The following is a 13,167-nucleotide window of genomic DNA, read 5'->3' on the forward strand; positions in this document are numbered from 1 at the left end:
CCCGTCATCCACACCTAAAGGGAACATGAAAAGTGGGAAGCAGAGCAATGCAGGTCTTTCCCTCTGTTTTGAAGCAAATTGGGTTACTCTCTGCCACTGGGCAACCCCCTCCAATTTACAGAGTGAAATGTATGGGGGAGAGAGCCTTCTGGAGATAAAGCGCCTTCCAGTGCCGGCTCCAGGGGTAGAGAGAGATGGGATATAAATGAGGGAGAAGCCCCAGGTCCTGTCCTGAGTTCTCCAGGAGAGCTGAACGCACAGAATCAAATTGGAGGGGGCAGGACTGCAAGGGGGAAGCAGAGTGGAGCCTGGGAAAGCCACGCAGCCCCTGCTGATGGGGCACCCACCCTAACTGCACGGTCTGCAACCTCTCATTACGCTGCGGGTGGGGAGAATGAGGTCATGGTGTCTGCAAGTGACTCTCCCAGTAGCGAACGCCTCTCAAAGGGCCATGCTCCCTGCTCAGCCTCCTCTGGGCCAGTGAAACTTGGGCAAGAAGCAAAATCAGATGCTTCCCTTCCTGGGGATATGTGTACAGGCTGAGGCCAGACAGGACCCTCTTCTCCATCCCAGATAGCTGGAGACAGAGCTTGCTAGAAGAGCTGCCCATAGGGTACCATGCTCTCTGTGAGACAGACAAGCCTGGAGACTTCCAATCCCAGAAGAAAGCTCCCTGACCTCTACTCCCCGGTTGATGCCCTGCCCTGGCCTTCGGGGATTCAACTCCCTGAAGAAGTTACACAGGGCTGGTTGTGCAGCCTCGTGCCTCTTCTCACAGAGAGAGCAAACGCTGTCCAGAGCCCCAGGAGCTCCCAAAGAAGTCTGGGTCTGGGGACCAAGAGGGTGGAAACCACCAAGGTTTCAGATCATTGTGGAGATGTGAGCTCCCACCTCTAAGAGCCGAGATACAGCTTTCCTGCGGTCTCCTGGCTGGTTGAGAAGGAGTTCTCAGCAAACCCGGCTCTCAGGCCCCCTCTGTGAGTGAGGAGTGTAACAGCACCCGGCTCACCAGTCCCGCTCACCAGCTGTGCTCCATGGTTTGCAAGGGCCTGAGCTCCAGGTTGGGAGCTAAGGACACGCAGGTGCTGTGTGACGCCACACAGCTGGGCATCCCCAGGAAGCCGGCAGTGGCCTGGCCACCAAAGGAAAGCAGGGCTAGCCATCCTCAGGCTACCCGTCCCGGGAGCCCTCCCATTTACCAGCCAGCCAGCCAGAAGGGCTTGGGCCTGGGATGCAGCACAAGTCACCAGGAGAATAAGTGCAAAATGTTTGAATCAGGCGCTTGGAAGGGCTATAAGAAAGCCAGGCTAGCTTCTCAGCCCTTTTCAGAGAACGCCCACAGTTCTTTTTCCAAGGCAGGTGAAATGAGAGTATAAAAACGATGAAATGTTTGCAGGGGCTGTGTCCACACCTCAGCAGTCCACACGAGCCTAGCCTCTGGAGTGGTGCAGGCCGTAAGGAAGGGGAGGCATCGTGAGGCACCTGGATAGGTGAGACAGTAGGGAGAGAGGAGAAAAGTGGCCTGGGAGAAGATGGACGGTCTCAAGGGCTCTTTGCTCCCCAGCAGAAACCCCAAGCAGGCAGGACAAGGTTGTCCCTGTGTCTCAGCAGGGCCAGGCCAAAGTACACCATCTTCTCTTGGGTACCCATGAAAATGTCATTTCTTTTAAAATCAGAATACATAAATGACATTTTAGGTTAAAAAAATGTTTTAATATGTAACATTAATATGTTTGTCTTTGTGCCAACAGTCTTAAAGTATTATTTTTACATATATATATACAATTTTTTTTTTTTAATGGAGAAAGGAGTCCACCGAGGCAAAGCTGTGTACTGCCCAGGAAACCTTAACTGGGTCCTGCAAACACTTACCGGCTTCTTCCATGGTGGGTGCTGGTCCCTGCTCACTCTTCTGGGCCACAAGGGAGGAAACCTCCCACCCCTCCTCTCTGGGGTTCCCGCACCAATTTTCCATTCTTCTACCCTTCACAAACAGAGCTCAAAAGAAGAAAAAAAAAGACGGAACAAAGAATGCAAACGCCTTGGCACCAACTTCACTTTCTCAGCCATCTGTAAGTCCCAGGCCTCTCTTTTGTCTTGCTCTCGGCCCTGAGCGTTTCCAGACTCTTGAAAGCTTGACCTGGGAGGGGAAACTGGAATCAAGCAGATGACTGACCCCCTCTCCCCAACACACCCGCCACCCCTATCACGGGAAGGGCGGTGGGGGGTCCGGGCTGTGGGAGAGACTGGGACTCAGATGAGGCCTGCGGGAGAGGAGGGGTGCGGGGCTCGGGCTGGAAGGCAAGGCTGGCCCAGAGTGCGGAGGGGCCCGGTGTGCATCTCTCCCCCCGCGCGGCCCGGGGTTGGCACTGCCGCCCTCCCGCGGGTCCGGTGGCCGCGCTGACCGACCCTGCCTCTGCGGGGCTCGCTCCCGGGCTTGGCTCGGGGCCGCCGCTGCTGCCGCCGCCGCCCCCCCGCCCCCCGCCTCCCCGCGCGCAGGCTGTCTCCAGTCGCGGCCACGGGGTAGCGCTCGGCCCCCCTCTCCGCGTCTCCGCCTCCGCCGCGCTCGTCCCCGGCTCACGCGGCCCCCGCAGCTCCGGCTCGGCGCAGGCAGGAGCGGCTCTCCGGACGCCGAGCCCGGGAAGCGGAGGGCGGCGGGCTCGGCGAGCGGCGGCAGCGGCGGCTGCGGAGGCGGGCGGCGGCGGCGGCGCGGCCCAGGCGGCGGGGCTCGTGCGGCGGCCGCTGCTCCTCGGGCCCGGGCGGCCGGCGAGAGCCGGGCGTCCGAGGAGGCGCCGCGCACCGGGAGCCGGGGCTGCCCGCCGGGCTCTCCGCGCGTCTCGCCGAAGAGCTCTGGCCGGGGCGCGGCGGAGGGCAGCGCCGCCGAGCTCCATCCTCGGCCGGCAGGAGGCTCCGTGCCCGGGCGCCGGCGACAGCCCGGGCCGCCCAGCCCAGCCCAGCAGCCGTCCCCGCCGCCCCGCAACCGGCACGGACATGGGCGCGCGGGGCTGCGCGCCGGGCCGCGGGACCCGCAAAGTTTGCTAGCCCGCTGGGCGCGGAGCCGAGGGCGCGCCCGGGCCCGGCGCCGCCGGGAGGGACCGAGCGTCCCCGGATCGGGCGCCGGGGCGGTGGAGCCGAGAGGGGCGGCTCAGCCCCGCCAGATGCCGCCTGCAAAGTTAGAGAGAAGAAAACTTCAGCTCCGGGGAGATTCGGACCGCTATGCTAGCCGCGCCCCCCGAAACCCGCGCCCCTGAAAGAAGACCCGCGTCCGCGTCGGCCGCCGCGCTCGCTTCCCAACCGGCCCCGGGCCCCCGACGCCGGGATCGGCGGTGACTGCGTCCGCGCGGAGAACCCAACCAGGGGGCGGGGAGGGGGCGGGGGGCGGGCAACGTGGCCACGGGAGGAAGTTTCCTGAAGTTGCCGGTTTATTCCGGAGCGCGGCCCGCGACCCGGCCGGTTCGCGGAGGCCGCCCCGCCTCGGAGAAGTCGGAGTTGGGGTGCTCCGGGAGGGAGGAGCCCCGAATCCGAGAGCGGGCTTTTCCTCTTTCTCTTCGCTCGCCCCTCGCCTTCCGGGCGCGCCGCCGGGATCGGACTTGGACCGCTGACGAGAAGGAAGGGTTGGGGTCGCTGGCGTCGCCCCTCCCGGGCATATACGGGCTCCGGCCCGAGCCGCGTGGACAGTCTCCCGGGACGAAGCCGCGGGGTTCCAGGACCACCCCCCCGGATTATAAAACAGTGCGAAGCACCACCCCCCCAAAGCTGGTCACCATGTGGGGGCTGCTGATATGGACGCTGCTGGCCCTACACCAGATCCGTGCGACCGGAGCCCAAGGTATGGACGGCCACCCCCATGGGGGGCTGTGGAGGGGGCTGCGGCGGGGGCACTCTGGCCACACGGTGCCCTCCTGGACACGGGGCTTAGCCTGGGCAGAGCTCTCTCCAGGGAGTTTCAAGATACCCCCCTTCAGTTTGGGGGCTCTCTTTCGGGGGGTGGGGCCGTCTTTCTGAGACTTGTGGCTTCCTGAAGAGGGAAGGCGGGGGTCCGTGGAGGGCGGCGTGGTCCGGGGTGAGGTGAGGGGTAGCGACCCCCTCCCGCCGTGGGTGCCCTCGGGCCGGCGTGGGAGGGCGCGCTGTTCGGTGCCGGGCTCAGCGCCCGCCTCCCCGAGCTCCTCAGCCCGGGCTCCGGGTCCCCGCCTGGGGTCCGCGGGAAGAGCCAGGCCCTGCCCGGCAGGCGCGGGCCGCCCGGGGCCGAGGGAGTGGGGCGGGAGGACGGCGGCAGGAGCCCCAGTCCGGCGCGCGGAGCCGGGCTGGTCGCCCCGGGAGGGCAGTTGCCGGGCCTGGCCGCCTGGCCGCCGCCGGGGCTGGGGGTGCTCGGCGGAGAGGGGCCTCGAGCCCGTGTCGCGCGTGCAACCGCGGACCCAGCGCGGGGTGGTGCGCGGGGAGGGTTTGAGGCGTCTCCCCTCCCGCCCCCAGACACACGCAGCATCCTGCCTTTGCCTCCCCCTCCACCGGCCGCTCCTGTCTCTGACCTGTAGCTGCCTGGAGCAGCCTCGCGGTGGAGAAGGGCTGCTTTGGGGCGGGGGGTGGGAGCATTAGGAGGGAAGGGGAGGCGTGAGCCGCGCTGCGCCCCTCCAGAGGGCGGATGCCCAGACATCCCCCCCCCACCCCAGTCCTCCGACAGGTCCCAGCGGGGGAGGGCGGCTGCACCGGCGCTTCCTTGCCTTTGGGGTTCGCAGATCCAGACAGTGGTGCCAGCGGTGTCCGAGCGGCGCCTGCTGGGGGCGGAGGGAGACGAAACCTGGACCAAGCTTCAGGACTGGAGGGGCTTGGCCTCCCCCTTCCAGGCTCGGGAGCATGCCTGGACCCACCGGGGGCGCGGGAATGTGGAGGCTCTGTCTCCAACCCGCCCCACCCCAGCTCAGGGGTCTCCGATCCGCGGCGGGGGCGAAAGGACCCCACTGCGTCCAGCGTCAGGCAGTCCAGAGAGCCAAGATCAAAGAGATGAGAATATCAGCTCTCACTCACGGGGTTGAGGGGAGGATTTTACAACGTAATTTACCGTTAAAGCACTTACCTGTAAATGTAAGGTAATAAAAGTTATTAGTTTTATGATCATCATAAAATCTTCCAGCAGACGTGGACCTTAGAGGTCGGCCTACTCTAGAAACCATTTAACAGATAGGTAAACTGAGGTCCAGAGGCATTAAATGACTTACCCAAGGCCGCTGGCTGATTTGGGGACAGAGTCAGGGACCAGGTGAGTGCTGGGCCCTTGTCTCTCTTGGAACCGGGACCATCCACAGCTGCAGTGGGTTTGCTAGGGGCCTGGCCCTTCTTCTAAGGGTCCTGAGAGGACCTCGAAGCCACAGAATAGGATGAGGGTGTAGCCTTCCCTGTGGCATCTCACAAATTTGCTCAGAGATGCCCCGGGGGCTACTAGCTGGAAGCCAGGGGACAGGGAAGGCTCTGGGGGTGTCAGCCTGTCTGGAAGCATCTGGCTTAATTATTCTACGGACTCTGGCAGTGGCATTATTTCCCGGGGCAGGTGGCTCACTAGTTCTTGCCTGTGCAGGCCCAGGCCCTTAAAGAGTCCCGGGGGCACGGGAAGGTCCTTCCTGGGTCATCAAGCCTCTGTCATGTCCCAGCCAATACTGTCCCATCCACTTGAGGCCAAGACTGAGCAGTCCAGTGGAATTTAAGGTCCGGCCACCTCCTGTCTCTGCTTCCTGCTGGAGGGGCTCACCCTGTCATCATCGATGAAGCTCTCTGATTGATTTCCTCCCTCTCTGCTTCTCTTGTTTGCTGCCTTTCTGAATGAGGCTGCCCCCATCCCCTGCTGCTCCGTTTGTGTTCTCTGGCTCCGAGAGAGTGTTTTCCAGCGGCCATGGGTACCCTGGGTTTGTCTCCTGGTGGAAGACCATGCAGGGGATTGTGGGAACTTGGTCTCACCCGGACTTGAGGGCCGTGCTGATTGCACGGGGGTGGGGGGGGGGTTGAGGGAGGGGGCAGGGACAGGCCACAGAGGTTCGGGGGTCCTTTCCTGTCTGCTTTGGGGTTAGAGGATGGAGTTTCTCCTTGGCCTCTGAGTTTGCAGCCTTGCCCTTGGTCCTCTGGGATAGTTGAAGCCACTGGCACTGTTTGTCCCTTCTGAGTGAGCCACATTCTCCAGTCATGGAGAGTGAGGGACGAGGTGGCCTTCCTCCCCACAACAGACCTCACCTTGGCTGCTGCTGGATTTGGGCTAGTCTTTGGCCAGTGTTTTCAGCTCCTGGACCCAGGCAACGCCACCTGCTATATGGAAAGCCACCGTTTAACCATATCCCTGGAAATTCACACGCACTTCCGGAGCTAAGCGCAGCGATGCTGTAGGAAAGGGGATTGCCGGTCTTTGGCGGAGACGTAGCAAGTGCCTGGCACTTAGAAGGTGCTTCATAAAGTGTAATTGTTTTTATCATGATGATGATTGTTCTTACACTATAAGCCGAAGGACCGTGAGGACCAGCTCTGGCCACCCACCAGAAAGGACTTGCATGCCTTTTCCTCACCCAGGACGCTTCTTTTACCTCCTACTTCTTCCGAGGCTGTGTCGCTCTGTCTGCCGTGGCCCTCGGGTGGTGTTGGGGTCCCCTCCCAGGTGCTCCGCCTGGAAACGTCTGGGTGAGCCTGGATGGCTGCATTTTGGCCTACTTCTCAAAAGACTCTTCGGGTGCCACAAAAATTAATTGCTGGTGGACATCCCGAGGAGGCGCAGGGGCTGGAAGGAGGGCAGTAGCAGCCCAGCCAGCTGGTCCAGAAGGTTCTTTCGAGAGAACGGTGCCTGGGGGTGGGGCAGGACAGAAGGGAGTGTGAGTGGAGTGGAACAGGCAGTGTGGAAAAGCCCAGCCTTGGAGGCTCCTGAAGGCTCCAAAGGGAGAAAGTTTAGTGCTGGGAGCTAATCACAATAAAAGCCAAACAGCACGCGAGGGAGCGGGATGAAAGTTTAATTACATGGTGTGGCTAAGCTGTAATTATTAATTACTGACAGCAAAAAATAACTTATTGATCAGGGCCTCTTGCTAATTACCACAAGGCCGAGTGTCGTTCTTGCCTGGGGCACAGCTGGTATGCGTCAAAGCCCCACGCAAGAGGGGGCTGGGGGCATCGCTGCTCCCTTCTGGGGCTCTCTGCCCTGCACCCCTCTCTTCCTCACCCCGTGTGCCCCTTAGCTTCAGCTGGGGAGTCTGGAACATTCCGGCTGTGGCCAGATGGGTGACACCGTTTGGTGTTTCTCCTGGCTGCAGGAGACGGCCCCTGCGTGGGAAGAGAAAACTCAGGACCCCTACCCAGAGGCCGAATCACGCTGGCAGCCGGACACCTGCCTCAGAAACCCTCCCTCTCGTGCATTTGTTCGGCAAATGGTTATCGACCGCTCTCCCTTATGTCCTCTACTGGAAGGCCAAAGTAGGGGCCAGGAACCTTGTTTCATCAGGGAAGGGCGGCTGGGAAAGAGGCCAAATCCTTTACAGCAGTTCTCTGTTTAAACAGTGCCTGAACGGCCGACTTTAAAATGATGTGTTAAACTGCATATTGGTATGCATTTGACTTTGTACCACAGGATGCAGTTGGGCTGTAAGTTAAACAGTAAGGGAAGGAACTTGTTCTTTGTCCTGAGGATGCGAATGAATCCATGCATCGGACTTGAAATAAACACAAGAAGCCAGCTGGTGTTGTCCTCTGCCCATGAACCTGGGACAGGTGGCCTTCTAGTGTCTGCTTGTATACCCCTGGTGATGGAGGACTCACTACCTTACAAAAGAACCTGGTTTTTTGTGTCCCTGTGGCCGATTATCCTGGGATTTGGCTGTGGTTGAGGAAGTCCTCTGACTGGCTGGGACACCTCCTCCCCAGTCCTTCTGACTCCCTGCCCCACGGGGAGTTGGGAGCCTGAGCTGGAGTTGATGTTGGGTGTTACGGGGCTGCCTGGGGGATTTCCACCCCGGCTCCCCTTGAGCACACTGTCACAGAGGGCCCTCATGCTGTCTAAAACGGTGGGAATTAGTCATCATAATTCGGGGCCTAGGGATGCCAATAGCAACAAATGGGCCAGGAGCGACTGTCGGCAGCAGCCCCACTGCCTGTAATGGAAAAGAAAACAAGCCGGTTGCTGAGGCATCCGGGTTCCTCCTCGTGGCTGCCCCCCTCTGCTGTCCATACACTGGGCAGAAGGCAGGGCCAGTGTCCAGCAAGGGGCCATCTAGGGCTGTTCAGGGTCCTGGGGAGAGGGGGGAGAGGGCGAGGAGGGTCCTGCACAGCTGGTCTCATCAGACTCCCCAGCCAGGTGTCTGGTCCAGAAAGCCCCACTCTGAGCCCTATGGGGGGGCCCACTTTCCGGCAGGTATCCACAGGGACCTGGTAGGGAGTTCCCAGGCCCTCCTTCCACCACTGAGTGACCTGGAGCCAAGACTCTTCTCGTCTGTGGAATGTGGAGGTGGTTAAAAATCACTCTCTCTACTGTGTAGGGTGGTTTAGTTTTTGGATGTTAAATGAGATAATCCTAATCGCTTTCAACTGTTCTCGGTAACTGCTATGTGCTGACGATGTGCCGGCCACAAGGCTGCGAGGGTGTCCTGACCCCCGCCTCCCAGCTCCCTGCTCCCCTCCAACATCTCACCCGCTGTGCCCACTGCACTGACCACTTCCCTGTTCCCAGAACTGCCCGGTCGCTCTCTGACCTCCCGCCTGGCTCCCGAAGGTCCTGCCATCCCCGTGGCCATGCTGGGTCCTCCCCAGTATCTGCAAGGCCCCGTCCTTGTTTCCTTGAGGACTTTCCCCTCATGTCCCTAATCTGTCCCTAAGCCCGTGAAAACATGGTGTCTCCAAGCGCGAACACCTCCCCCCTTTACCTTCTCCGTGGCACTCAGCCTCACCGGACACACGTATTGACTTGTTTATCTGTTTACCGTTGGTCCCTCTCATGGGGGCACGGCCTTTATTTTATTCACCGCTGTACCCCCCGTTGCTAGGGCAGCGCCTAATATGGAGAAGGAGCTCAAGGAATGGGAAAGAAGGAATGAAGAATTAGTGAATGAACACAGTGAAGGGATTGAGGCCTTTGTCTTCCGGCCTCTCCCTGCCCCTCCAGCTTCCTCTCGGACCAGTTACCCACTCCAATGGGCTCCTTCGTACGTCCCATAAGCCCCGTGTCATGGAGCCCTTGTGCTGAGTCAAGCACCCCGAGGACGGGAGCCCTGTCCCGCAGCGACTACAGCCCAGACTTACTTAGGGCGGGTCGCCTTGTCCTTGACCCCGGAGCCCACCTGCTCAGGCTCACCTTCACTCCCCTGCCTCAGGCCCCTATAGGCGAAGCTGCTTCTGGCACCTGCTTCGGGCTAACATGACCCTTGGGTCGTGACTGATTCCCTAGTAGCTGCACTGAACCTTTCTGAAATCGGGAGGACAGGTAGGGGTTTGGGGAGCAAGGCCACCCGCGCGTGGAGGCCTCACTTGAGACACAGGAGAGGGAGGAAGACTTCCACCAGTATCAGAAGCTGTGGCCTCCGTCGCTTCCCCTTGCAGCCCACTGGCCAGAGCTGGTCACACGGCCCTACCCCATGGCAGGGGGCCTGGCAAGCGCAGGCTTCCGTGTGCTGGGAAAAGGGACCAGTATCTGGGGGGTGGGGGGACACTGGTGATGTCCAGCATGTCTTCCTAACCACGGAGATGATCCGCGATCACTCCGGAAGTACGTTTCACACACAGTTACTTTCCTCCAGACAGGGCTGTCCCTAAAGCATCCCCAAGTGAGCCCCGGCTCTAGGCTCACTCTTCCCTGCTTTCCGGGATTTTTCCTTGAGCTGCTGAGTGGCATCCAGTGTCTCGATTGGTGCCTTGGAATTGGGGTGGCCCAGGTGCAAGCTCTGTCACTTTGTGCTGCCCTGGGCCACTTTGGGTTCAGTCACTAACATTCCCAGGAATTCCCCAATTCCTTGTCCGTCCTGCCGTGGGAGGAGCCAGGCAGGCGATGCAGGGGATAAGCCCGGAGCCTGGCTTGTCGCAGGCACTCAGCAAGCCAGTGTGACAGACTGTGCCTCTGTGTTGACCCTGCCAAAGGGTCTCAAGATAGGATCTCCGGTTGCATGGAGTTTCCAGATGCCCTGCCCCAGCCGCCAGCCCCCGGGATCTTTGTAATCCACCTGCGTCTTCTTTTTCCACTTGTTTTTTCCCCAGTTTTGAACGATCTGGTCTTCTCTCCCCATCCTAGGGTCACCAGAGAGGAGGCACCCTCGCATTTGGTGTGCAGTTCTGTGTGTCAGACAGTGTTAGGTGCAGTGTAATCGTTCCCTGCTTCCGCCCTCCGTCCACTCCAACATGCGGGTAAACTGAGGCTCCCAGAGCTAGGAAGTCAGGATTAGAACATACGGCTCTGTGACCCCCAGTGCCTGTCATCTTCCACTCGCTCCGGCTGCCCTCGCCTCCATGGCTCCCTTCCCCGATACCTTCCTTGAAAGAAGTGACCATTTGCTGATGAGACGCCTATTCTGTTGGGCTGTCCAAAGACCAGGTCGGCCCAGGGGCATGATGGAGCTTGAAAATAACCCTCAGAACTCCTCCTCCTCTTCCTCCTCCTGATCCCCGTGGCCGTGTCCTCACTGGGCCTCAAGTTGACAGAATACAAGCAATCAGGATGGGAACCCGGTCTTTCTCTGAGCTTCTCTTCCTTCCCTTGCCGCCCCCTCCCCGCCCCTCCCCGGGGGAACCTTGAGATGTTTGGTGAGTCTCCTTAAGGTCACTTGGGGCATTCAAGACGAGATGCCAGTGATGAAGCCACAGAAGAGTCTTTTAAACTTGAATGGGGTGGGGAAGAGGCAATTAAAGTTTGATGCCATGCAGGAAGCTATTAGTGACCCAGAGCAGTGATGAAATTTTGATGATATGATAATCCTAAGGGGAGGAAATATTACTTGCCATCGTGTGGCCCATTGAGGGAATTCAGCTTCTGGGGCAGGCACGAGTGATATTCAAGGGCCTGTTGGAACCGGGACCCAGGACCCTGGAACCCCACCAACCCAGCCCTGCTCTCAGGACACCTGGTCCTGTAAAGATGCCGGTGCGGGAGGCACTTGTGTGGCCCAGAATCTGAGCAATGGTCAGAGATCTGGCCGGACCCCTGGACGTGGGGGCTGCCACCCCCAGCATGGAAATCAGTCATGGATCTGCTACAGTTGTTCCACTACAGACTGCCCACTTTGGGCCACGAGAGCCAATCCAGAATGGGTCATCAGAGGGCCCCAGCCGGACAGCCCTGAGGAGCCTGAAACATGGGTGACTCCCTGGGTGTAAATCCTGCTGGTCATTTACAATCCGGTGACCTTGGGTGAGTTAGTTCCATAGCCTGTCTGTGCCTTGTTTGCTTCATCTGCAGAGTGGAGAGACCAGGAGGCCTTACCTCGTGGGGTCGTGATGGGGTTTCGAAAGATCTGCTGAGCGCTCAGCATTCAGTGTATAGTGAATTCTGAGGAAATGCTTGTCATTGTTGTTATTCTCACCATCTTGGCTTTGGGGACGCAGAATCTGCTTTGGGTCTGCGATTTGTCACGTGCCCTGACCCCAGAGGCCTCTGCCATCTTTAACTCTCACAGACCTGCTGGTGGCATCTGAACGGATGCTTTTGGGGTTTTGTTTATTCGGTTAAGACGTTTCCTGGCTCCAACTTAAAATGCAAGTACACCACGGAGAGCCCACATATGAAGCTCTTCTTAGCTGTTCAGGCCTTAGGGTGAATGTTTTTATTGGATCCTTTCATAAAACCTCAAATTTCTGTGTGTAGCTTTCCCGGATAACTGAGTTGCGTCTTCATCTCCATCTTCGGAGGGGTTTGGTCAGAAAGCATTCACGTTATTAATGTTGTTCGCACTCAAGTTCAGAAACGTTCACTTTGCCAGGGTCACTCGATAATGTCAGAAAATGGCAGTGAGTACGGGTCAGGTCAGCTGCTTCCTGCGCTGCTGCCTTTGATCTGGTCAGGACTGGCTCACTGCACTACTTGATGGGACCGCAAGCCAGGCCCCAGCTTTAGGGGACACAAGGGGTAGAGGGCACAGGGTGCAGCCTGCAGCGGCCTCTCCTCTCTGTGAGAGAAGCAGACCCCTCCTGGATACCCCGTTTTCCCTCCCACAGGGTCTTAGTGGTAGGGTCTAAATGCTGAGACTGGTCAGGCCAGCCCTTCCAGACAGGCCCTTGCCCCCGTGGCTTTGTCACTGCTGTGGTGTCAGCACCGAGCCCCCCCCCCATGGTCTAGCCCCCTACGCAGTCCCAGCCTCCCGTCCCCAACCCCCTCCCTCGTTGTGCTCAGCTGCCCTCACCACCCTGAACCCCTCAGCACCCTGCCCCTCTCTCCCCTGCTGTGCACCTCTTGCTCTTCCCCGAAGTCTTGACGCCAAAACACGTCCTCCCAGATGCCTCTGAGCTCCCAGGATGCCGAGGTCTCATTTGCTACTTTGGCCTTGTTGGTTCTGAATTCTCTTTTCATGTGTGTGTGACTGATTTCTTTAATTATAAACTCCTTGAATTTAGATAATAACCTTCATCAGCAAGGGTAGAGGCATTAGACATCAATTATGGTTCCCAGTTAATGAACTTAACCCTTTGAAGAAGGGCACAGGAGGTGATCCTAGTGTCAGGAGGAAGGTGACGGGGGTGAGGCTGTGCGGGACTCGGAAGCCGAGACGGATTCTCACTGGGTCCCTTTGGGCCTCCGTGTCCTCACTCGGGAAACTCGGGCCCATAAACCCAGGGTTTCCCAGCTGTGGAATGAGGGACTTTGCTGGCGGAGGAGCATGGACACGGGCCCCGGGGGAGCTGGCCGTGAGCCTGATGCTGCTCCTGCCCTTTTCCCCCTTTATATTCCGTTTTAAATATATGAAAATTTGCATCCCGCTGCATAGTCTGTCTGAATTCTATTTTAACACACAAAGGGTATTTTATTTTATTTTTTTAATTTTTATTTTTATTTATTTATTTTTTTTTTTAACACACAAAGGGTATTTTAAAGCCCATTGATGCTGCTGGAAGAGATGGTATATCTGCCCCATGGCTTCCTGGACCCCCGGGGATCTAGGTCAAAACTTGGTTTTGGAAAAATTGGAAGGAGATGTTCTTGTGGATCACATCATTTGTTAGATCCCGAGGTGC

General features: G+C 58.8%; 1 protein-coding gene across 1 annotated transcript in view; it reads left to right on the top strand.

Moving 5' to 3' along the window:
- The first annotated feature begins 3,403 nt into the window (after positions 1–3,403).
- Positions 3,404–13,167, top strand: part of SDK2 (sidekick cell adhesion molecule 2) — a 249,032-nt gene continuing 239,268 nt past the window's right edge. The window contains exon 1 of the mRNA XM_044247508.1: positions 3,404–3,829. Coding sequence (XP_044103443.1) covers positions 3,766–3,829 — 64 coding nt within the window. The 5' untranslated portion in view covers positions 3,404–3,765. The remainder of the gene's footprint in view (positions 3,830–13,167) is intronic.

Source organism: Neovison vison, chromosome 5, assembly GCF_020171115.1.
Source record: "Neovison vison isolate M4711 chromosome 5, ASM_NN_V1, whole genome shotgun sequence".
Taxonomy (NCBI): domain Eukaryota; kingdom Metazoa; phylum Chordata; class Mammalia; order Carnivora; family Mustelidae; genus Neogale; species Neogale vison.